At 49.0% G+C, this 24266-nt stretch overlaps 1 protein-coding gene across 1 annotated transcript; it reads left to right on the forward strand.

The window, feature by feature from the left end:
• On the forward strand, nucleotides 1–24266 carry CCDC63 (coiled-coil domain containing 63). The gene is made up of 10 exons (XM_075534641.1): nucleotides 1–74; nucleotides 3309–3498; nucleotides 5863–5982; nucleotides 9165–9346; nucleotides 12764–12945; nucleotides 15844–16064; nucleotides 19836–19910; nucleotides 22369–22561; nucleotides 23434–23637; nucleotides 24157–24266. Exons 1-10 carry the CDS (start codon nucleotides 16–18, stop codon nucleotides 24264–24266), a joined length of 1536 nt encoding a protein of 511 aa, XP_075390756.1. The 5' UTR covers nucleotides 1–15.

The following is a 24266-nucleotide window of genomic DNA, read 5'->3' on the forward strand; positions in this document are numbered from 1 at the left end:
CAGCAGTTCCGGAAAATGGTGGACAGCCGGAAGGCCTTTAACTTCCGCTCCCAGCAGAAGATCATGAACCAGTGGTAGGTGACGGCCAGAATTTTGTCCTGAGTGAACTGGGGGGACATTTTGGGTTTGGGGTCATGGTGCTTGCCTTCCCCTGTGGGGCCACCTCTTCCCTGATTTATTTTTAAATTGTATTGTGGTAACAATACCTAACTCTTGCCAGTGCATATGCCAGCGCCATCGTTTCCATGTTGTGCAGCCTTCATCACTGTGTATTTCCATCACCCCAAACTAGAGCTGGGTGTACATTGAGCCATAATTTACCTGTGCTCCCTCGGCACCCCTGGTGACCTGCTCTCCTTTCTGTGTCTGTGTGCCTGCCTCTTCTAGATGGTTCATGTGAGCAGAGTCGCCTGGCTTCTTTCACTTAGCGTAATGGTTTAAGATTCATCTATGTTGTAACATGTATCAGAATTTGTTCCTCTTTATAGGCTGACGAACATGCTGTGGTTTGGATAGACTGCATTTCGTTGCTCTTGCGCCTCAGTGGACAGTAACCAGCTGAGTTGACAGCTGCTCATGGCAATCCCATGTGTGTCAGAGGAGAGCTGGGCTCTCATGGCTGGACTTCTCAGACTATTATCTAAGGGGCCTCTTGACGGCCAACCTTACAGTTCACAAGGGAGCATGCCACCCATTCGCACCACCCAGTGACATCACACCATCAACCTCAGTTTACAAGTATCTGAGGCTCAGTCTTCACTTCTTTGGAGGAAGGAAGTTCTGAACCCAATCTGGGGACCTGTGGTCTTCTGTCTAAAGACATTGGTTTCAAGAGAAGGACACTTCAGATCAGATGCCTTGCATCTGAAGTTCTCTGCCCTTCAAAGCTTGGAACATTTGGGTTCTAGCCCTTTACAGGGAAAAGTTTGCCAGGGCCTACCGCTTTCTGCCTCCACTCCCAACCCCCACCCCCAGGATGTTCATGGCCATTCATTCTAGAGTGGTCCTTCTAACACATGATTGTGCATTCAAGTCTTTTGACCGTATTAAAAAGCAGGTCCTGAGTCAATAGGACCTGAGACTTTGCATTTCTAGAAGCTTTCAGAGGATGCTAGTGGCTGGTGGGCAAAGGGCACTGAACTGTGGGGCTGTTTCCTGCCGTTCAATTGTGCAGGCTCTCAAGCCTTTTCTTCACAATCCTCCTCTTTGCCCACCGTTCCCCTTTCTTGCCCATTCCCTCCTCATCTCTTTTCCAGAAGAGATTGGGGAAGAGGAAAGAGGAGACTCCTGCCAGTCATTTGAGCAAACAACGGGTGGAGGCGCCAGGGGACCTCACCGCCACCCAGGTTTCTGCAAACTTGAAAAAAAATCCTGTCTGATATGTGTTCCCCCTCATTCCCAGAGCTAATTGGCTGTCCGGTCTGGAGGGAGGTCCGCAGAGGCAGAGGCTGGGGGGGCTCCAGCCACATCTAGGGAATGGGTTTTGACAGGCCCCGTTGCAAATTGTTCCTCAGGAAAGCAGGCCCTCTCAGAGAAGGGTGGAGCTGTGGAAACGGTCCCAAACTAGGCCTCGGGTGGGGTTGTGGTTGTGTTGGCCTGCTTACCCCCATATCGAAACCACCGGCCACTCAATGGGAGAAAGGTGAGGCTTTCTACTCCGGTAAAGAGTGACAGCCTCTGAGACCCACAGAGGCAGTTCTACCCGGTCCTGTAGGGGCGTCGCTATGAGTTGACATTGACTCAATGGCAGTGTGTTGGTTTTGTTGGGTTTTGTGTGTGTTCTTTTGCAGGCAGTTGTAGTTTCAGGGATCAAAGGCTTGCCCTCCATGAAGGAGCCCTGGTGGGTAACAAATTGGGCTGCTCTGTTGGAGAAAGACAAGGTTGTCTGAAGGAGAAAGATTATAGTCGTAGAAACCTGACACAGGGTCACAATGAGTCGCATCCAATTGATGGCAGTGAGTTTGTTTGTTTGTTTGTTTGTTTGTTTATGCAGGACACCAGAGGTTCTTTTCCTAACCAATGCACTTCAGGTGCAGATCCCATCTGTTCGTGGAGGCTTGTGGATTTCTATGAGGCCAAATAGGCTTGAGTGGAGCTTCCAGATTAAGAGGGACTAGGAAGACAGGATGGAGCCTCAGTGGCATCGTGAGTGGCCAGCTGGGTTGCAAACCACAGGTCAAGCAGTTCAAAATGACCAACTGCTCTGTGGGACCAATATGAGGCTTTCTACTCTTCTAAAGATGTACAGTGTCAGGGTGGTTCTCTTCTGGCCTGTGTCTGTATGAGTTAGAACTGACTCCCTGGCAGTACAACTGAGAGGGTTTAAAAAAAAAATCATTTTATCGGGGGATCATACAACTGTTATCACAATCCATCCATCCATCCATCCATCCATCCATTGTGTCAAGCACATTTGTACATATGTTGCCATCATCATTCTCAAAACATTTGCTTTCTACTTGAGCCCTTGGTAGCAGCGCCTCATTTTTCCCCTCCCTCCCGCTTCCCCTCCTCATGAACCCTTGATAATTTATAAATTATTATTATTTTGTCATATCTTACACCATCTGACATCTCCCTTCAACCACTTCTCTGTTGTCCGTCCCCCAGGGAGGAGGTTACATGTAGATCCTTGTAATCTGTTCCCCCTTTCTCCCTCACCTTCCCTCCACCCTCCTGCAATTGAGAGTTTTGGTTTGTTTGAAGAAAGTGTGGAGGTCTGGTGGTGTAGTGGGTTATGCATATGATATTCTCACCCCAATATCCGCCGTTTGAAACCATCAGCCGATCCACAGGAGAAAGCTAGGGCAGTTGGCTTTCTGTACAGCCTTAGAAACCCTATGAGAAGGTTCTACACTGTCCTATTGGGTCTCTGCGAGTCGGAATCAACTTGGTGGCGTTATTTTTTGAGCTTCATTTCCCACCAGCTCTTTGAAGTCCCCTCATCAACTTGGCTCCTTGCCGCTCTTCTGTCTTCCTCCCCGAATCTCCTTGCTTGATCTGCTCTTTTACGCCAGAAAGGATCATGAGCTTGAAAGCGCTCTCAGGAACCACACAAAGCAAGCCTAGTTCCCAGTGGGGCCATAGCAGCAGGCAGAGGGATCTGGGTTTATGACACAGATTTTGGGGGCTGGGGGAGAGACAAGGAAGACTGGAGGAGGAGGCTCACCTCAGGGCACTGCTTCTCCCCCTCTGCCCTCCCCATCCCCCTCTGCCCTCCCCATCCCCCTCTGCCCTCCCCATCCCCCTCTGCCCTCCCCATCCCCCTCTGCCCTCCCCATCCCCCTCTGCCCTCCCCATCCCCCCAGCAAGAAGATCAAGACCTTGCAGGAGGAGCATGATGAGATCAACCTGCTTCTGGGGCTCATCAAATCCTCTAAGAACCTGAATCTGAATGAGAAGAACTACATGGAGCTGCGCTTCCTGCAGCAAACCCAGGAGGACTACGAGACCCTGAATCAGTCCCTGAAGACGCTGCTGGCGGAGCTGGAGGAGAAGGTGGGGCGAGTCTGTTCCCGCTCCGGCAGCCCTGTAGGACTGAGTAGAGCTGCCCCATGGGATTCCGGGGCTGTCATCTTTAGGGGAGCTCGTGAGTTCAAACAGCTGACCCTTTAATTAGCAGCCACCGGCTTTAATCGTGGTGCCACCAAGGCGCCTCAACACCCACAAGGCCTGTACGATGAAGTAGCTTCCGAAAGTCCAGGGGAAAATGGAACTAAACTATAATGGAATATAGATAGAAACACATATTTATATAGATATAAATGTTCCCATGGGCTTCCGGAAGCCCCTCTCCTACGTGAATTGGCATGCGTGCAGTGGAGTTGATTCTGACCCACCGCGACTGCCACGTCAGAGTAGAACTGCGCCCTTGACCGGGAGGAGCCAGTCACGTTTCCCTTCTGCAGAGCCACCGGTGGGTTCACTCCTTTTGGTCGGCAGCTGAGCGCTTAACCACTGCACTACCAGGACTCCTTATCTATAATTACCCCCCCCCCCCAATAGCAAACCAGCCCAAAGAACACCCAGTGGTGTTTTGATAAAGGCCAACTCCCCAGGAGCCTTGCCCACTCCCTCCTCTCCCCTCTCCACCTGCTCCCCTGCCCCTCCCTCTCCATGCTATGTCCTCCTCACTGGCGGCCTCCTCCTCCTTGGGGCCCACTGTGCTGTCTCTGGAAGTCCTGCCTGTGCACCTGCCCCGCCCTCAGTCTGGGATGTTCCTCTCCCTAGTTATCCTTCAAGGTCTCATCTCAAATGTCCCAGCATGTGTCCAGAATGCCTTCTCTCTCCTCTCCCCTAAGACTCACCCCACTTTATGAACTTCAGACCTAGTCCTGCACCCTCCCCTTTCCTTGCCCCAAGTCCTAGAGAGTCAGCTTTCTGAGGGTGGGGACCGTCTCCGTCCTGATGACTGTCACACTCTTGTCTTCTGGCACAGAGAGGGTGTTTAAGAAACATTGGGGCATGAGGGATGGGATGAATAATTGGTTGATGAATACAGGCATGAATGAGAAAGGAGGTGATCCAGGAAAATTGAATAAAGGATGGGATACAAGTCCTTAGAAGCATGCGGAAAAGGTCCCTAATTTGGAGTCCTCAAAAGAATCTCCACATCAAACCCTCTTCATCCCGATTTAATTCCAAAATGGGCAGATTCCAGAACCTCTCCCCTGACTCCAGGCCCAATACAGTGTCCACAGCCCCACCCTTGCAAGAGGTCACTGAAGGCTGGGACATCCTCACCAGGCCCCACCTGGCTTTACAAAGTAATCAAGAAGCCAACGGGGAAAACGGCAAGGTGCTTGGGCAAGACAGTTTTCTGCCAGCTGCCGCCTTTCAGCCAAATTACTCTCCGCATCATGGAAGCGGTGTTGACACCCAGACACCCAGGGAATCTGGATCTGAATGTACTCCCGGGAGTCATGGTGGACACGCTGATGCTACAGCTCTGCTTGGACACGGAACTGATTGATGCCTGAGGACTTGGGTCAGTTGTAGCCTGGTGGGGACACTGCCCTTGGTAAAATGAGGACCCGTCACAAGTCGAGTCCATCATTGAGCCTGTGGGGGTTGTGTTGAGGCTGCCTAGGAAGAATGGGGAGCTTGACTTTGTATATCAGGGCTAATGAAGCTCTTTATCCTAACCTTGAGGGAATTTGGGGCCTGGGGTGTTCTGGCTAATGTCCAAACCCTGGCTCCTAGCAGTTGTAAATGAAATCCATTTCCCTCTCCAGTTGGGTGCTACTCGCCCATTTCCACACCGCCTGGCAGTCAGAGCGGCCTCAGTCTTTGTTGGAGAACGCGTTTGGCTGCAAGTAACGGAATTTTTTGACTAAAAGCAGCTGAGGGAATGAAAGTTCTCACGGCATAAGAGATCTCTCTGGAACTCGGCCATGCCAGGGATGACTTAGCCGCTCTAAAAAGATGGGCTGGTCTTTTTCTGAAAGAGTCTCTTGGCCCTCCCCTCCTGATCACGAAGTGGCTGTCAAAGCTCCGTTGGCATCCATGCCTCACAGAATCGCGTTCAAGGATACGAACAAGGGCAACGTTACACGGTAGTGTCTTATTAGGAGGAGAGAATATTTCACAAACGACCTCAGCAGGTTTCCCCGCGTTGGAAAGTTACACGTAAGAGCAGACACTCTATATTGATTGCGCCATGTTTATCCTAACTAGCTCAGATGATGTCGAATCAAACAGACGTACCAGACAGAAATGCAAACTTCATGTCTAGGAAAAGAAAGGACATAGCAGTTTGGGGTTTGAATACACTTCAGTGAGTAAACTGTAGGATCGCACCCACACAGTTGTTAAGACAGCTGAGGTTATTTTAGTTTTTCATTACCCCCTCTCTCTTTCCAGATTTCTCAGGTAGAACAAAAAGTTATAAACCAAAAGCAGATCTTCACCAAAATGCAAGAGGCCAATAACCCCCGGAAACTGCAAAAACAGATCCACATTCTGGAAACCCGTTTGAATCTTGTACGTATGCTGTTCTCCCCAGCTTCGCAAGCAGCTGAGTTGCTGGGGGTGAAGAACGATGCCATCCCAGCCAGGGACAGAACATGCTCATTTCATGGGTCGGCTCCAGAAAAAGGCAGGATTGACTATTGGTGTGCACACACAGCCCAGGCAGCGGTCTAGAATTTACCACCTGCTCTGCTCTATCCAAGGAATTCTGATGGCCGTGTGGGTTAGGCGTTTTGCTGCTGACCACAAGGTCAGCAGTTCCAACCCACCAGCTTGATCAGAGGGGAAAAGATGAGGCTGTCTACTCCTGTAAAGATGCCCAGCCTCTGAAACCCTGTATCGGGGGTCTCTGAATCAGAGTGCTCTCCCCACTCTGGATGGCTCGTCGTTGTCACTCAGCTTGCCTTTCTTTTCCTTATTTTCTGGAACCGCAGAACAGTGTGTTGTCCCACCTCCCCAACATGCTCTGCGTTAGTTCCCTCTCCCCAAACTCCTGCTGGTTTTCAGAAGCGGAGGAAAAACAGCCCTCTGAGAAAGGATTCCTTGCCCTGCCGCTCGCCCTGTGGAACCTGCTCACACTTCTGCTGGGACGGACCCATTTGCCAGGGGGCGGATTCTGATTCCTAGCGCCCCTAGAGGACGGAGTAGAACTGCCCCATGAGGTTTCAGAAGCTGTCCCTCTGAGCAGGGCCAAACAGCCTCCTCTTGTGGTGTGGCTCACGCTCTGCCCTCCAAGCGACTCCCCTGTGCGGTTTCAAGACGGTAACTGTTCTCAGGAGTAGACGGCCCCATCTTTCTCCCAAGGAGCGGCTGATGGTTTCGAACTGCCGGCCCCGAGCATGACAGACCAGTGCATAAGCACTGCACAGGTGGGTCTGAACACCTAACTCACAGTGCCACCAGGACTTTGCTCCTCTGCTAAAATGAGACCCTCTTTGGTGGTTGTGATGTTGCCTCTCAGAAAACTTCAGACATATATGCACGTGTATATTTCCTGATGACCCTCCATCCACGGTGACTTTTGCGTGAAGCAGCATTCTCTAAATTAAGAACTGGCTTAAAACAAACAAAAAAAACAAACAAACAAAAAGGATTTTGTTGGTCATAAACAAGACAAAACACCCCACTGCCATAAAGTTCCTCTTGCCCCTTAGCAACTTCCTACAGAGTTTCGAAGATGATAACCTTTTCTGAGAGCAGACTCATTTTTCTCCCACAGAGTGACTGGTAGGTTTGAACAGGCAACCTTGCAGTTATCAGCCCAATATCTCATGCAAATTCAGGGGTGAAAATGGGACCTTAAAGGCATAGCTGGATTTAGGTGGTCTAGGTATGTCTTTAGGACATTTTTTCTATCCATGTCACCTCTGAGTGGATTTCATTTGGGGGCAGTACCCATGGGAAGGTGGGCTAAATAGCTCTAGTCTTCCATCTTTACAAACATTAGGTGTGTGTGTGGGAGGGGGGGAAGCTAATAATGAGTACAAGAATGAAGAAAATTTCTAAAAGTAATTGTGGCGATTTCACAACTGTTTTTAATATATTCAAACCATTGAATATATGTTTAATACACATTTTGATCCACCCAGTTACAACCTCTAGGCGGGCGAAGGCCCAGGATCCTGCTCTGCAATTAGTTACCCCGGTGGGGTCAGGAGTCCCCTCAGTTAGAAACTGAGCCTCCGAGTTGGTGCTCAGCAAACTCCTGTGAGTCCAGTGATTGAAGCAATGAATGCAGGTATGGATGGCTGCTGTTTGAGGTTTGCTGCTTGGCTCTAGTTCTGTTCAGAGTCCCTCTTTCTTGCGTGCCCTCAGCAGTCTGTGTCTCCCCTGGAAGCTCGCCATTCCATGCTAACTTGTCGTTGTGCCATTATTCCTGTTGTTGGCGGTGCCATCTGGTCTCGTCCCACTCCTAGCGGCCCTCTGCACAACGGAACGAAGCACTGGCTGGCCCTGCACCATCCCCACAACCGTCCATTTCCTCTTTGACTTTGAAAATTTATTATGAATTGGAAGTTAATACCTGTGTCATTCCACAGTTCAGTCACATACAGCAGAATTGTACCATTGCTACCACAGTCAGTTTCCAAGCATTTGTTTTCTTTCTGGATTCCTTGACTCGTCTCCCTTTAACCCCACGGAAGAACTTGTTCTTACGTTGGAGCCAATTGTGGCAGCCACTGGGTCCATCTCTCTCGTCAAGGGCCTTCCTCTTTTTTGCTGCCCCTCCACCTTACCAAGAATGGTGTCCTTCTGCAGGGACTGGTCTCTCCTTTTAAGAGTCATAGTTTTGCCATCCTTGCCTCTAAGGATCATTCTGGCTGTACGTTTTCCAAGACGGATCTGTTTGTTCTTTTGGCAGTCCATGATAGTTTGAATATTCTTTCTCAGCACCATAGTTGAATGCATCGATTTTTCTTCTGCTTCCTTATTCAATGTCCAACTTAGAAAAAATTGAAATGGTTTTATGAGCACTTCATCCACCTGTCGTACAATTCACTGATTCAATTGTATCACGTAGAGTTGTACAATTATCACCACATTCTGTTCTAGAACATATTCTTCTTCCTGTACACATAGTTATTAATGTCTTCTTTTCTACCTTCACACACACACTCCGATCTTGTGTGTGATTGAGTTGAACTTCCCCACAGGGACTTTTCCTAGGCTGTAATCTTTCAGGAAGCAGATCACCAGGACTTTTCCCGCAGAACTGCTGATGGGTTTAAAGCGCTGACCCTTTAATCAGCCAAGCACTCAGCCATTGTACCCTCAGGGGTTACCTGAGGGTACCCCCAGTCTTAGCCCAGCAGAAGCCCAGATTGCAATGCAGCTTGAAAACCTTGGCTCAAATTGAAGCCTATAATCTTAGGATTGTGTGTGTAGTTATTTCTTTTAAGTGTATGAGAGGTGGCAGAAAATCACCTTTCATTTTTTTAAAAAACTAAGACAAATTTATTAAGACATGCAGAAAAAAGTAGAGGGAATAAAAGGAACTCCCACATACCCATCACTTAGATGTAGCAATTGTTAATGTTTTTCTATAACTGTATCACTCTTCCCCCAAAGGTATTTTAAGGCAAATCACAGACATCATGACATGGCACCCCTAAATACTTCAGTTTGCATCATTAAAAAAAAATCTGCCCTAACGACATGATCTTACAAAATTAACAGCACAGTCTGTCCCGCAGGTCACCGTCCACTTTGACAATATGTTGACCACCAATGCCAAGCTCCGGAAAGAGATTGAGGACCTCCGGTTCGAGAAAGCCGCTTATGACCATGTCTACCAGGAGCTGCACAGACGCCTGTCCGTGCAGAAGAAAACCATGAATGTGGCCATCGAGCAGTCTGCTCAGGCTTACGAGCAGAGGTGGGGTAGGGGAGAGACACCCCACCCCAAAGATACTGCTGGACCCCTGGCTGAGTGTCTAGTTTCTTAGCCTGAGGCACCTCTGCCCTTGTGCTTAAGTGGTGAAGGCATGCCAGTACCACCGCAATATTCCTGAGCTCCACCTAAGTACCAGCCTTGGTGTGCTAAGCATTATTTTAAAACACTTGATTGTGGTACATACGAAAACACGCTCCCTTCTTTAAAAAAAATCTTTGAAGAAGATACCCAAGTCTTTCTTTTGAGGCGCCTCTGGGTGAGTGCAAACGATCACACTTTTGGTTAGTTATGCTAAACTTATTCTCCCGGCTTCCCAGAGGCCACGAGTCTCCGTGAAAGTAAAAAAGTAAAGCATTTTTTAGTGGCAAAAAGGGGAAACCAGAGTCAAGAAGCTCTTGACAACTCGCTCCTTGCTCATTTAGGAAGGCTTGTAAAGACAAGCAGAAGGGCACAGTTAAAATGCCCGTGATTGGTTGGTATTGACAGAGACTAGAGGTGGGCTAGAACATGGTTACGGAAAAGCACAGGGCTTTGTAAGGGCCCAGGCACAGGTTACAAAAACACCGGAACAAAGAGGGCATTTCCTGAGACTCAGTTGACCATAAAATCATGTGTTTTATAACTGCACTAGTTGAATACCTTTTTTTTTTTGGCATTAACCATTCTTAACTATGAACTCAATTTCTTAGAACTTGTGGATCAGCAGAATAGGGTGAGGAAAACTGCATTTTCTGTCAACTTGCTTGTTTACAGGTCATAAGTACATTGTACATTTTACGGAAGCGATAGGCTCCATTGTGTGACAAAAGGGAACCGATGACAAGGATCTCCCCATGACCTCCTCCCTGGGGGACGGACAACAGAAAAGTGGGCGAAGGGAGACATTGGACAGTGTAAGACATGACTAAATAATAATAACTTATAAATTATCAGGGTTCATGAGGGAGGGGGGAACGGGGAAAGTGGGGGGAAATGAGGAGCTGATACCAAGGGCTCAAGTAGAAAGCAAATGTATTGAGAATGATGATGGCAACAAATACAAATGTGCTTGACACAATGGATGGATGTATGGATTGTGATAAGAGTTGTATGAATCCCTAATAAAATGTTTAAATAAATAACTAAAAGGATTAAATCCATTAATTAAAATGCAAAATGAAGCCTCTAAAGACAAAAGAGAGAATTAGCGTAGACCTTAGATGTCTCAGTCATGACGAGAGTCATTGTTTTAACATGTCGCCCCCCCCTTTGATTTAGAATTTGATGATCACACTTCAGAGTATCATAATTTGGTTGATCTTGGCTTCGCTTTGCCAAGCTTAGTTCCATTTGCAGAGTGGGTGGCTTTTTAGATTCATTTTTCTATGAAGGAATATATCTTCCCTGCAGGATTTGGTTGTGTAAGGCGCCCTTTCCTGCTCTGCCTCAGTGATCATGTGCGGTGAGGAGACACACAGAGCAAGACTGGGGGACACGAACACCTTGACCAAGCGAGGCTCCTAACTAGAGCACAAAACCAGACTGCTCTGGGCAGGTGACCTTCCAACTACAGCATCGGCTGCTTAATAGGAGACATGGTTTGGGTGAAGAGTCTAGAAGTACACTGAATTGTGCATTTTATAATTCCGAATATAGTGATAAAAGAAGAATTAACACTGATTCATCACAGACTATAGAGGATAGCCAAGTGATAATATTCTTTAGGAAATAGTTGCTGAAAATATTTAAGGAATTGAGGGAAGAGGAACTTGTTTCAGGATATTCATGTGCAATCAGGTGGCCTTCTGGTGCATATAAATAAATAAATAGGTATATATATATATATATATATATATATATATATATATATATATATCCTGTTCTAGCTCTAGCAATTAGGTGAATGTATTTGCTGGCTGTTTTTTGAGTGATTAAAAAAAAGAAGAAGAAATTATTTTATCGGGGGCTCTTACAGATATTATAACAAACCATAAATCAACTATATCAAGCAAACTTGTACATATGTTGCCGTCATCATTTTCAAAACATTCTCTTTCTACTTGAGCCCTTGGTATCAGCTCCTCCTTTTTCCCTGACCCCCGCTCCCACCCTCGTGAACCCTTGATAAGTTATATATTATTATTATTTCATATCTTACACCGCTGTGTCTATTCACCCATGTTTCTGTTGTTCATCCTCCTTGGGGGGAGGCGGTGGGCTATACCTCCATCATTGCTATCGACTCCCCCTTTCTCCCTCCCCACTCTACCCCCCCTATACCCTCATGATGTTGCTATTCCCGTTACTGTTTCTGAGGGGTTTATCTGTTCTGGCTTCTGTGTGTCGAAAGCTCTTATCTGTACCAATGTATATACTCTGGTCTAGCAGGATTTGTGAGGTAAGAACTGGGGTGTTTGAGTGACTTTGACAAAGGTGTTTTATACACACACTGCACCACCAGGACTTCTGACAGTCTACTCTCACTGCCATCGAGTGGATTCAGATCACGGCAATTCTACAGGGCAGAGTGGAGCTGCCCCTTTGAGTTTCCAAATCTGTCAATCTTTACGGGAGCAGGGAACCTCATCTTTCTCCCTCGGTGTGGCTAGTAGGTTTGAACTGCTGACCTTGCAGTTAGCAGCCAAACACAAAATGCGAACAGGGCTACTTTGGGTGGTAGTAAGGATTAAGCACTACTAGCTTATGTGAGGGCGTGCCTGGGACCTGGTAATGGACAAGTGGTGCTGATGATGTTGATGGGAGAGCAATTTCCTGGGTATGGTCTAGTGCTTGTAGCTGGTGGTGTTTAGGTAAGCAGAATTCTTGCCCACCGTGAATGTCCATGGTCTTAAAAGGTGATGGTAGTGGTAGAAGTGCCCACCAACAGAAGAATGGATAAGCAAAATGTGGTCTAGCCATGCAATGGAATATTACTCAACCATTCATAGAATAGAGGTTCTAATACATGCGAAGACCTGGATGAACCGTGAAGCGACGTTGAGTGAAGTTATTGTTGTTGTTACTTGCAACAAGTGAATTCAGACTCCTGGTGGCGCCATGTGTACAGAGTGGAAGTGTGATCCTTAGAGTCTCCTTTGGGCAGCAGAACGCAGGCTTCTCTTCCGAGATGCTCTGAGTAGGTTCAAAAAACCAACCTCCCAGTCAAGTGCTTAGCTGTTTGCACAACCCAGGGGCTCTCAAGTGAAATTAATTAGACACGAGTGGATAAATATTGTGTGATCTGGCTGCCAGGAACTATCCAAAGAGGCAAACTCATTGAGATTCAGGGTCACCTTGGGGGAGGAGGAATGAGAAAGGAGGATCAAAAAGAAGGAAGTGGCAGTCTTTGGTTGGGCAGGGAGAAAGGTGGACAGAGGAGACCCGTGGACGCTCAGACACTGCTGTGTCCCTCCTGCCCAGGCTGGAAGCCATGGCTCGGATGGCCGCCATGAAGGACCGCCAGCAGAAGGACATCTCTCAGTACAACCTGGAGATCCGGGAGTTGGAGCGCGTCTACGCCCATGAGAACAAGCTCAAGTCCTTCCTGCTTGTCAAGCTGAATGACCGCACCGAGTTCGAGGAGCAGGCCAGAAAGGAAGAAGGTACCCTCTCTGGGCTCTGGTGGCATAGTGTTTGTGAGTTGGGCATTTCACAATTAGCAGCTGCTCCTCAGGAGAAAGATGAAGCTTTCTACTCCAATGAAGAGCAACAGCCTGAGAAACCCAAAGGGGCATTCTAGCCTGTCCGACAGGGCCTCTGTGAGTCGAAATCGACTTGGTGACAGTGAACTTGGCTTTGCGTCTGGGTGCCACCAGTCTATTTTGATGCATCACAATCCCATGTGAGATAACAGAACCAACACATAGGGTTTTCTTTCTATTTTTTTAAATCATTTTATTGGGAGCTTATACAAGTCTTATCACCATCCATCCATCCATCCATCCATCCATCCATCCATCCATCCATCCATCCATCCATCCATCCATTGTGTCAAGCACACTTGTACATTTGATGCCCTCATCATTCTCAAAGCATTTGCTTTCTACTTGAGCCCTTGGTATCAGCTCCTCATTCCCCCCCTCCCTTCCTGCTCCCCCTCCCTCATGAACCCTTGATAGTTTATGAATTCTCATTATTTTGTCATATCTTACACTGTCCAACGTCTCCCTTCACCCACTTTTCTGTTGCCCATTCCCCAGGGAGGAGGCTATATGTAGATCCTTGTAATCGGTTGCCCATTTCTATCCCACCTTCCCTCCACCCTCCCAGTATCGCCACTCTCACCACTGGTCCTGAAGGGATCATCTGTCCTGGATTCCTTGTGTTTCCAGTTCCTATCTGTATCAGTGTACAGTCTCTGGTCTAGCCAGATTTGTAAGGTACAATTGGGATCATGATAGTTGGGTCAGGAGGAGAAGCATTTAGGAACTAGAGGAAAGCTGTGTTTCATCATTGCTACACTGCACCCTGACTGGCCCCTCTCCTCCCTATGATGCTTCTGTAAGGGGATGTCCAGTTGCCTACAGATGGGTCTTGGGTCCCCAGTCTGCACTCTCCCTCATTCACGATGATATGATTTTAACACATAGGGTTTTCTCAGCTGTGATCTTTATGGAAAGGGATCCTAGTTAGGGGTGCACTCAATCACTCACTGAAAGCTTGGTGGTTCAAATGTACCAGCTGCTCCATGGAGAAACCTGTGGCAGTGAAAAAGCACAGAGAGTTGTGCACACCCAGTCTTGGAAGCCCTCTGGGGACCATTCTGTGAGGTCACTCTAAGTCATGGCCATGGGTTTCGGTTGGAATCTTTGTGAGAGCAGATCATCAGGTCTTGAACCACCCACCTTTCAGTGAGTAGCCAAGGGCAAAGCCACTGCACCACCAGGATTGCTACCAGGAATATAAGAAATGGGTAATGACGGGATCAAGGGAACAACAAGTGATCCACATCAGTGCCAAGGAGGGTGTAAGAGGTCTGGCAGGGCTGGATCAAGGGCAGTGTAACTGAGAGGAATTCCTAAAACCCAAATGAAGGCAGAACATGATAGTGGGACAAGAGGAAAGTACAAAGAAACAGAGGAAAGAACTAGGAGGCAAAGGATAGTCATAGAGATTTAAATATAGGCATATACAGATGTAAATATATTTATATACAAGGAGGGACTAGATCTATGTACTTATATTTATATACAAGGAGGGAATAGATCTATATACTTATATGGACAGTGGCCCCCTGCTCAAGTACTCCCTCAACACAAGAACACTTTTTTCTAACAATTTGGCAGCCTGAGATGCTCACCTTCCTGGCATGATCGCTGAAGACCATGGATGCACAAGCAAATGTGGTGAAGAAAGCTGATGGTGCCGGCTATCAAAAGATATAGCGTCTGGGGTCTTAAAGGCTTGAAGATAAGCAGGCGGCCATCTAGCTAAGAAACCACAAAGCCCACATGGAAAAAGCACACCAGCCTACCCCAACATGATAGCTGAAGACATAGCGGGTACATAAGCAAATGCGGTGAAGAAAGCTGATGGTGCCCAGCTGTTAAAAGATATAGAATCTGGGGTCTTCTAGGTGGGAAGATAAACAAGGGTCCATCTAACTAAGAAACAACAAAGCCCACATGGAAGAAGCACACCAGCCTGTGAGATCACAAGGCATCGAAGGGATCAGGTATCCTGCATCAAAGACAAAAAAATAATAATAATAAAATCATAGCATTGTGAATGAGGGGGAGTGTGGAGTGGGGACCCAGGGGCCATCTGTGGGAAAGTGGACATCCCCTTGCAGAGGGCTGCGGGGAGGTGATGAGCCAGTCAGGGTTTAGTGTAGCAATGATGAAATATACAATTTTCCTGTAGTTCTTGAATGCTTCCTCCCCCCACTATCATGATCCCAATTCTACCTTACAAATCTGGCTGGACCAGAGGATGTACACTGGTACAGACAGGAACTAGAAATACAGGGAATCTAGGACAGGCAAACACCACAGGACCAGTGTGAGAGTGGCAATACTGGGAGGGTAGAGAGAAAGTGAGGGAGATAGGGGGAACAGATTACAAGGTCTACATATAACCTCCTCCCCGGGGGAAGTGGATGAAGGGAGACGTCGGATGGTGTAAGATATGACAAAACGATAATAATTTATAAATTATCAAGGGTTCATGGGGGAGAGGGGAAGCAGGGAGGGAGGGGAAACATGAGGAGCTGATACCAAGGGCTCAAGTAGAAAGCAAATGTTTTGAGAATGATGATGGCAACATATGTACAAATATGTTTGACACAATGGATGTATGTATGGATTGTGATGAGTTGTATGAGCCTCTAATAAAAAAGAAAGAAAAAGAAATGGGTAATGAAATGTTTGTGCCATGCAGAGCTAGGCAAAGTTTCCATCTCATGGAAGATTCCAGCTCCCTGCCCGAGGCATGAACTGTCTGCCTGGTGCTGCTCTGCATGGCGGTGTCCTGCTCACTGTGGCTGGGTGTTCCCTTTCTAGCCCTCAAGGCCAAGAAGCATGGGAAGAAGCACAAAGGGGAGAGTTTCGAGAGCTACGAGGTGGCCCACCTCCGGCTGCTGAAGCTGTCTGAGAACGGGAACCTGGACCAGCTCATTGCCGAGTTCCTGGCCAAGGAGGAGAAGAACTTTGCCCGGTTCACCTATGTCACAGAGCTCAACAATGACATGGAGATGATGCACAAGAAGACCGAGAGGATCCAGGTCTGCATTCCCCTGGGCTCCTTGGGCCGGGGATGCCCACCCCTGTGCCCCTAAACCGTCTTTCCACAACATCCCTGCCCCAAGTGGCAGCCTTGGGATGCTCCATCAGGTGCGCCACCGAAAAGGGTGTCAAGGTCGAGTCTGTTTGAGAAACTCAGCTGTATTCCCCAGTGTCTCCTGACATTGTAGCTTTTCTGAAATTGATGCATATGTTGAAGGTGGCCATGCCTCCACCACCCCCCAAAGTGGCATTTAAGCCATGGCAAGTGTATTATTTATACAGTGAGCTCTGGTGGTGGAGTGGATTATGTGTTGGGCTGCTAACTGGAAGGTCAGCCGTTCGAGCCACCAGCTGTTCTGGGGGAGAAAGATGAGGCTTTCTATTTCAGTCAAGACTCACATAGTCAGAAACCCATGGGGACAGCTCTACTATGTCCTAGAGCAGGGCTCCTCAAACTTTTTCAACAGGGGGCCAGTTCACTGTCCTTCAAACCCGTTGGAGGGCTGGACTATAGTTTTAAAAGAACTATGAACAAATTCCTATGCACACTGCACATATCTTATTTTGAAGTAAAAAAAACCCAAATAGGGTAAAACCACCCGGCGGGCTGGAAAATGTCCTGGGCAGGCCGCATGTGGCCCTGCAGGCCATAGTTTGAGGATGCCTGTATAGGGTTACTATGAGTTGGAATGTACTCAATGGTAGTGAGTTTGGTTTAGGAGTTTTGGCTATAACATAAACCACCGGAGGGGCGGGGGCGGCTTTCACAAATACAAGTGACTTTTCTCACAGTTCAGAAGGCCAGGAGTCCCAATTCAGGGCACCAGCTCTGGAGGAAAGGTTTTTCTTTCCTGGACTCTGGGGAAGGCCCTTGGCTCTTCAGCTTCTATCCCTAGGCTCCTTAGCTCTCCTCACATGGTAGGGCCTCAGTCTCCTCCCCAGCTCCGCCTCCCAATATGTGTTTAATCTCTCTACAGCCGCTGTGTAACCCTCAGCGCCACCAGGGTGAGTGTGCAGGCAGGGAGGCTTCTCAGCACCACTGACCTTGGCCTTTCTTGGCCATCACCAGGATGGGGCCCTACTGTGTGTCAGAACCGGAGGGTCTGATAAAAGATAACCACCTTCCTGCCCTTTCTGATCTCCGTTTGCCATCTGTGGAATGGCATACTAGCACTTTAGAGGGAATTCCTAAACTTTCACTAGTGAGCTGCAGACACTGTTTGCTTAAACCTAGGCCAGGAGGAAAATGCACAACCCGGGCGAGTTGACTGGGACTCACATGGGCCCCGTAGCATAGGGTAGAATTTCCCTGCAGGCTTCCGAGAGTGGCACTGTTCACAGGAGCAGAAAGCCATGAGGGAAAACTACGCTAAACACAAGTGGCATTGCTTGCCGGCCTTTTAGCTAAGATCAAGTGTCGTGAAACAAGCGGCGTGGTCCTGGATGAAGGTGGGATGGGGCTGTGGTGGGGATGTCTGGGACCCTTACTTATTTGCTGTCAGTGCCCACTGCAGTTAATGAGAAAACAAATAAAAAATTAAAAAAAACAAAACAGGACGAGGATTCTAACATCGTATTTCACCCCCAGCTAAGGGGATGGGGCCATACCCCAAGAGGTCTGACGGAAGCCAGCCTTCTTTTGCTTGCCCCACCCTTAGGCCAGGGGTGGGGAGGAGGGAGGAATGAAGAAATTCTGAAGTAGTTGCCAATATTCAAACAACAGGAGATTGCACCTGAAAGTCTTCATGTCTAATTTTCTATGAAAATGAGGCATGTCTGCCCTAAGTCACCTTTGTGAGAAGCTGGCTGCAGCTGCCCCTGTAAAGAGGTCCCAGTCCCCCCACCACCCTGTTCACCTGCAGCCCCGTACATTCCTTTCCTGCTTCCCTATGGGGGGCCTTTGAGCCTACAGGGCCCTTTGAGCCGACTGCCTTCCGTTCAGCGTGCCACCACTGTCCTCTGGTAGCCATCTTCGGTACTGCAGGGAAGGTCTTTGCGGCAGTCGGAAAGCAGGACCAGGTGGGGCTGGGAGTGGGCAGGGCCCTGAACTTTTATTGTTCAGGAGGGAGCACTTTCCTAATCCCAATGGGAGGATGAGGATCAGCTGTACCAGAAGGTTGTACAGACGCCCCCAGTGTGGAAGAATCTCATCACTTTGACATAGCATTACCCCTCCCCCCAAAAAGGATCCCCTTTCCTTTAGTAGATTCTGATCCATAGTGACCCTGTAGGACAGTGGAACTGCCCCAGGGGATTTTAAAGCTACAATCTTTCTGGAAGCAGATGACCAGCTGTTTCTCCTTGGGGATCACTGGGTGGGGTCAAACTGCCACCAGTTAGCCGTTGTTGCACCTTTCCCAGGCCTGCAGTCCCCGATTCTCTGAGCACGGGCCAGGGATCAGCATTTTAAACATAGTGCTACTCGAGATCCCTTCCCTAATTATAGGGCAATTTTATGACTACAATGGATATAACCGATTTCCACTAGTAACGATGTAGGTTCTTTTAATTAGGGGGGATCGAAAGCAATTCATTGGACAGCCATATTTGCTGACCTGCCCTCTTTCCTTACACAGGACACATTCTCAGAGGTGATGTTGTCAAGGAGTGTGTGTGCCTTTATTTTCAGACATGTTGCCCTAGCTGGCAGTGCTCAAATTTGGCTGTCAAGCAGCAGCAGCAGCAGCAGCAGCAGCAGCAGCAGCAGCAGCAGCAGCAGCAGCAGCAGCAGCAGCAGGGGTCCCAGGGAACTTGTCAGAAATGCCAAACTGGGCCCAACCTAGAGCTGCCAAGTCACAGGCCCTCCGGGGGTTTCTGATAAGAACCCTCTGCTGCAGAGCCCCAGTGTCTAATCCACACCCACTCACCTACTCACTCAGCACTGACTCGGAGAGACCCTAAACGACAGGGCAGAATTGTCCTGTGCGTGTCCAAGACTGTAACTGTTTATGGGAGTAGAAAGCGCCGTCTTCCCCGGTGGAGTGGCTGGTGGTATTGAACTGCTGACTTTGCAGATTGCAGCTGAACATTTAACGACTCTGCCACCAGGACTCCCTCACAGCACCTATTAACCACCTCCAGATGAAGTACGACTTTGTTTTTCTACCCTCTCAGTTACTGTGTTGTGCTGATGCTGACTTGGCGGCCACCCCTCCTTGGCCAGCGTAGAACTGTGCTCCACAGCGACCCCAGTGACGGATTTATGGGAGGAAGTTCTCCAGGCCTTTCTTCCTAATTGCCTCTAGGTAGACATGAGCTGCTTACCTTTTGGTTAGCAGCTGAGCGAGTTTGCTGTAGGCACCTCCCAGACAGACCCACACCGTTGATTCAGTCTGTTAGTCACAGTGACCCTGTAGATCGGAGTCAAACTGGTTCATAGGGGTTCCAGACCATAAAGCTTTATGGGGTCGACCCAGTGGCTCCTCATTAAAATTAAATTAAAAATTCAAACGAGCCCCTCCAGGGAACTAGCCACGTTTGAAGCTCAACGTACACACAGGTGGCGATGATAGTGGGGAGGGCAGTGAGAACATTTCCACTCCTGCCGAAAATTCTACTGATTGTTCTCTTCTGGAAAATTGAAAGAGGAACCACATAACCTCACCCTCCTGTTAATTAAGAAACATTCGGAAGGACCTCCATAGGCATGATTGGGGGCCCAGGGATTCTGGAGCTCTGCTTGACACCTCCATTGTCTCCTTGAGGCACCGGCTTATTTTGAGAGTGTGCTGGGGGCAGGGAGCGCTCATTGCCCCTTCTCACCCTAACAGAACGAGATCATCGACTTGCAGTCCCGGCAGAAATCATTCCACGAGGACCATTGTTCCACCCTGAAACAACTAGAGGTAAGAGCAGGGCAGGGTGAGAGGGATGTAGGTGGCAGGGGTCTATCTGTTTGCCTGCCTGCTGGCCTGTCAAGAGCAGGAAGATGTTTATTCTCTTAGCGGCCACGGGCCTAGCTGTGTTTGTACATGTCCCAGGCAGCCTCTGGACCAGGTCTTGCTGCAGAATTTTGTCCTTAGGAGTTCTCAGTCCTTTGGAAAGCCCTTCTTGCTTCTCTGCCAGGTCCTTGGACTGGCTTCTACAAGACCTGTCTCCCTAGCTGTCTTTTTCTCTCTGTCCCCGGGACCTGGCTGTGCCCTGTTGTCTGTCAGGAATAGTTATTGGGAGCATTGCTTGTGCGGCTACCACCTGCCAGGCACTGGGTCAAGTGCTTCATTTACACCATTGTAGTTTACCCTTACAACAATCCTGTGGGGATCTCTCCATTTTACAGAGGAGGAAACTGAGGTTCAAGAAATAAAGTCACTTGACCCATATCATGGAGCTCAGAGAGCATATGAACATTGGAATGCATGCAGCTGCTACAAAAATCCATTGCCAATGAGTCGATTCTGACCCCTTAGGACAGAGTCAAGCCTCCCCAGAGGGCTTCCAAGGCTGTAATCTTTGCAGATGCAGACTGCAACATCTTTGTCCTACTGAGTTGGAACCATTGATCGTTGGGTTATCAGCCAAATGCCTTAACCACTGTGCCACCACAGCTTCTTGGGACCAAAGTAACAGTGACTTGAGCAAGTTAGAAGTTTGTTTTGTTCATTGACTTTGTTAAGAAATAAGTCTGGAGAGGGACACCCCAGAGCCAGTGACAAACCAGAGTTTTAGTATGAAGTCAAAGGAGAGAATGGGTGGGGCGTAGCACTGTCTGCCAGGGACGTGGACCTAGAGAGTCAGACTCCGAAGTCCTGCCCTCAGTGCATAGTTCCTAGCCCTGCCTCTGTGTTCCTGGCTGGGTTCTCTCTGGCTTGTCTTCCTGGATAAGCACCTCGTGCCTGGTGATGGGTTTGCGGTGCCGTTCTCTAGAGCACCACTAGGTGGCAGCAAAGTTTGTGCTCAGCCAGGTGCCTGCCAGGGGCCCTGGGCACAGGCTTCAATGAGACTTTTCAGACCCTTTCTTGGGACTGGGCCGCCTGGTGCTGTGAATCATAGGGTTTTGAAGGTCTAAGGAGGAGCAGTTTGGGGAGGCTGGCTGGGCAAATCCATTTCTGCCTGTGCGCCCCCCCCTCACCCCCAACCCCAGTCCCATCAGAATTGCTCCTTGGCTTCAGCAGGAATTGGGGGCCGGGTGTGTGTGTGTGTGTGTGTGTGTGTGTGTGTGAGGCTCCTGTTTTCAAATGCATTCATGCAGGCTGGCTTTGTCTGAATAGCAGTACCCCTCCCCACCTTCCACCCCTACTCCCACCCACCATGTTTACTGGCCCTAGTTTCCTAACAAGGCCATGGTGAGACCAGGTGTTTTACTCACTTGCCTCATCAACAAGTACCCAAACAGCTCGGGCTACAGCTCTCTGAGCTGACTATTCCTCATCTAAAGACTGGAGTGATGGTGGGGTTGAGCTGAGATGATATGGTAGCATATACAGTGTTTGGAACATCGACGATGGTGGACACCTCACCCCTAAACAAAATACAGCCCAAATCAACCCCTCATAGGGGCCCTATCGTGGGGAATTGCCCCTGTGGATTTCTGAGGCTCTTTACAAGAGCAGACGGTCTGGACAGGCGAGTGGATGGAGGGTTTGAACTATTGATCTTGTTAACAGCCCAATGCTGCCTTAGACAATTGCTCTACCAGGCTCTTTTGTACACAGAACCAACCCCCAAAAGCCAAACTTGCTGCCGTTTTGAGTCAATGCCGACTCATTACGTCCCTAAAGGACAAGGTGGTACTGCCCTTGTGAGTTTCCGAGACAGAAACTCTTCACAGGACTAGAAAGCCCCATCTTTCGACCTCACGCTGGCTGGTGGTCTCAAACTGCTGACCTTACAGTTAGCATACCAAGGAGTAGCCACTATGCCACCAGGGCTCTTGCGTACATACACATACCAGAAGTTACTGTTTCTGTCACATCAGGATGACATGTGACCTTTTAAAGAACTGTGTGGTTTCTTGTGAGGAATTTAAATTTTATTTCTTTTATGTTCTGAGAACTGCCTGTCCCAGTAGGCAGCAGGAGGAAGCCACTGGGCGTGGTGTTCAAAAACTAGGTTCAAGTCCTGCTTTCCTATTTGGGCGATGATGTGTCGCAGAGCCCCAGTTTCTCCAGCCAGACATTTCTTTTCTCTCATTCATTAACAATGCTAATCGAGGCCTTTTCCTGTGGTCTCCCATCCCCTCAGACTGAGGCCCTGGTCCCAGAGGGTCCCCAAACCCCCTTTCCACTGCCAGCCCCGCTGGTGGGCTGAGCCCAGGCCTCCAGCCCAGCTGACCCTGTGGGGACGGGAACCGGGCTCTGCCGGCAGGAGAAGCTGAAGAAGACCACGGAGGAAGCAGACTTGTACGAGAACAACTACAAGGAGATCAGCAAGACCTTAGAGAACCTCAGGAACTCGGTGGAGGCTCTGTTCACGAAGATCAACTGTGATGCCACCAAGGTCCTGGTGCAGCTGGGGGAGACGGGCAAGATCACCAACTCCAACCTTCCGCAGTATTTCTGTGAGTTGAGCAGGGTGCTGGGAGGCCCTTGGCTGGCATTTCCAGGGTGTTCTGTGACAAGGCATGGCAGCGGTGGCGGCTCATTCTTTTGGAGGCAGGAGACCTGATGTGACACTTGGGGGCCCTGAAGCCAGCTAGGCTGGGTGCAAATGCCAATTGGAGTGTAAGCCAGTATTATTCAACCATGCTTCGTCCTCCTTCCTTTCCTAGGGATTTGTTTCAGACACTTTTTCTCATGGCCCCTCCCGAAATCTCAATACCAGAGAGATGTTGTGCTGATTGCTTAGGTACTGCTTGGCTAGCTGTACTTTGTCCTCATAAGCAACACATCCTATCCCCTAGGGCTGATGGTGGAGACCCTGGATGCTGCAGAGGGTTAAGTGCTTAACTGAGTAAAAGGTTGGAGGTTCAAATCCACCCCGGGGTGGAACACAGTTCTAGTCTGATATGCATGGAGTGGCCTGGAGTTGGAATTGCCTCCACAGTAACTAATAGGGGTGTATGATATTGCCCTTTTCCCCCTAATTAAGAATACCTGGAGTAACTTTATCATTTTAGGTGCTAACCCTCTGTTGGTGAGTGGACTTCGATTCACAGTGACCCCGAAGGACAGAGTAGAACTGCCCCATAATGTTTCCAAGGCCATGGTCACATCTTTCGACCTTGGAGTAGCTGGTGGAGTTGAACCACTGACCTTTGGATGAGCTCTCAACCACTGTGCCATGGGGCTGCTTTTTACAAGTGTTAAGTGAAACACCATTGTTTCCTGTGCCTCTCCAGCAGAGGCACACTTCCCACAATCCCCCAGGGTGGGGTGGGGTAGGGGCCCGCCTGCCCTGGGCCACCACCTTCGTCCTACTGTGTCTCTCCAGCCATCATTGAAAAGAAGACCAATGACTTGCTGCTGTTAGAGGCTTGCAAACGGGTCTTCGATATGGAAGGGGCAGAGACCGAGGTCCCACCAACCTTCGCCAACCCTTTCTGGGGTGGCTCAGCCCTCCTCAAGACGTCAGAGGGCATCAAGGTCTTACCGCCTGTATTGGCATTGGAGGCCGTCAGCGAGAAGCTGGATGAAGGTTCGTTTCTACCCTCCCTCACCTGTGCACCTGCTGGGTGGCGTTACCTTCAGGCCTGGGGACGCCATCCCCAAGCACCTAAGGTGGGGCTGCACGCGGGCCACCATTTCCCCCATCAGCCCCGTTGGGTACCACCTTGGCCGTGGCCATGTGATGGGGTCCGAGTGGGGACCTTTCTCCTTGGGACGCCACTAGTGACCCAGCCACATGTCCTGCCTGCCCAAAGCTTAGATATCCTGGCTTTATTAATATTATTTTCAATCACAATGACTTTGTGACCATTTGAAATGAGCTTTCAAATATCTAAATGTTATCAGTTGTTGAAGAACCAGCCACGCTAGGTTCTCGGATCCCATCTGTCACCCTGTGCCCTTGTATCTTATGCCATCCTTAATCCTTTTGGCTGCTATGACCGCAGCCACACTTGGGCCCTCGGCCTTGGGCAGTCGGGAAGGGGCCCTCACATTCACTGCAAGTATGGTCCTTGGGGAGGACGCACTGATCTCCCTGTGTCTGCAGTGGATCAGCCACTGGACCACGGGAGCCTTCGGCAGCTGGTGCTGGACAACTTAAAATTGAAGGAGGCTCGGATCTCGCGCCTGGAGAGTGACACGAGAAGGAAAAACTAG

This window comes from Tenrec ecaudatus, chromosome 16, assembly GCF_050624435.1.
Source record: "Tenrec ecaudatus isolate mTenEca1 chromosome 16, mTenEca1.hap1, whole genome shotgun sequence".
NCBI lineage: Eukaryota > Metazoa > Chordata > Mammalia > Afrosoricida > Tenrecidae > Tenrec > Tenrec ecaudatus.

Coding starts and splice junctions, on each gene's coding strand:
- CCDC63 (XM_075534641.1), top strand. CDS start 16: ATGGTGGACAGCCGGAAGGCCTTTAACTTCCGCTCCCAGCAGAAGATC. Junction 12,946..15,843: donor GCAGGCCAGAAAGGAAGAAG/GTACCCTCTCTG, acceptor TTCCCTTTCTAG/CCCTCAAGGCCAAGAAGCAT. Junction 16,065..19,835: donor AGAAGACCGAGAGGATCCAG/GTCTGCATTCCC, acceptor TCACCCTAACAG/AACGAGATCATCGACTTGCA.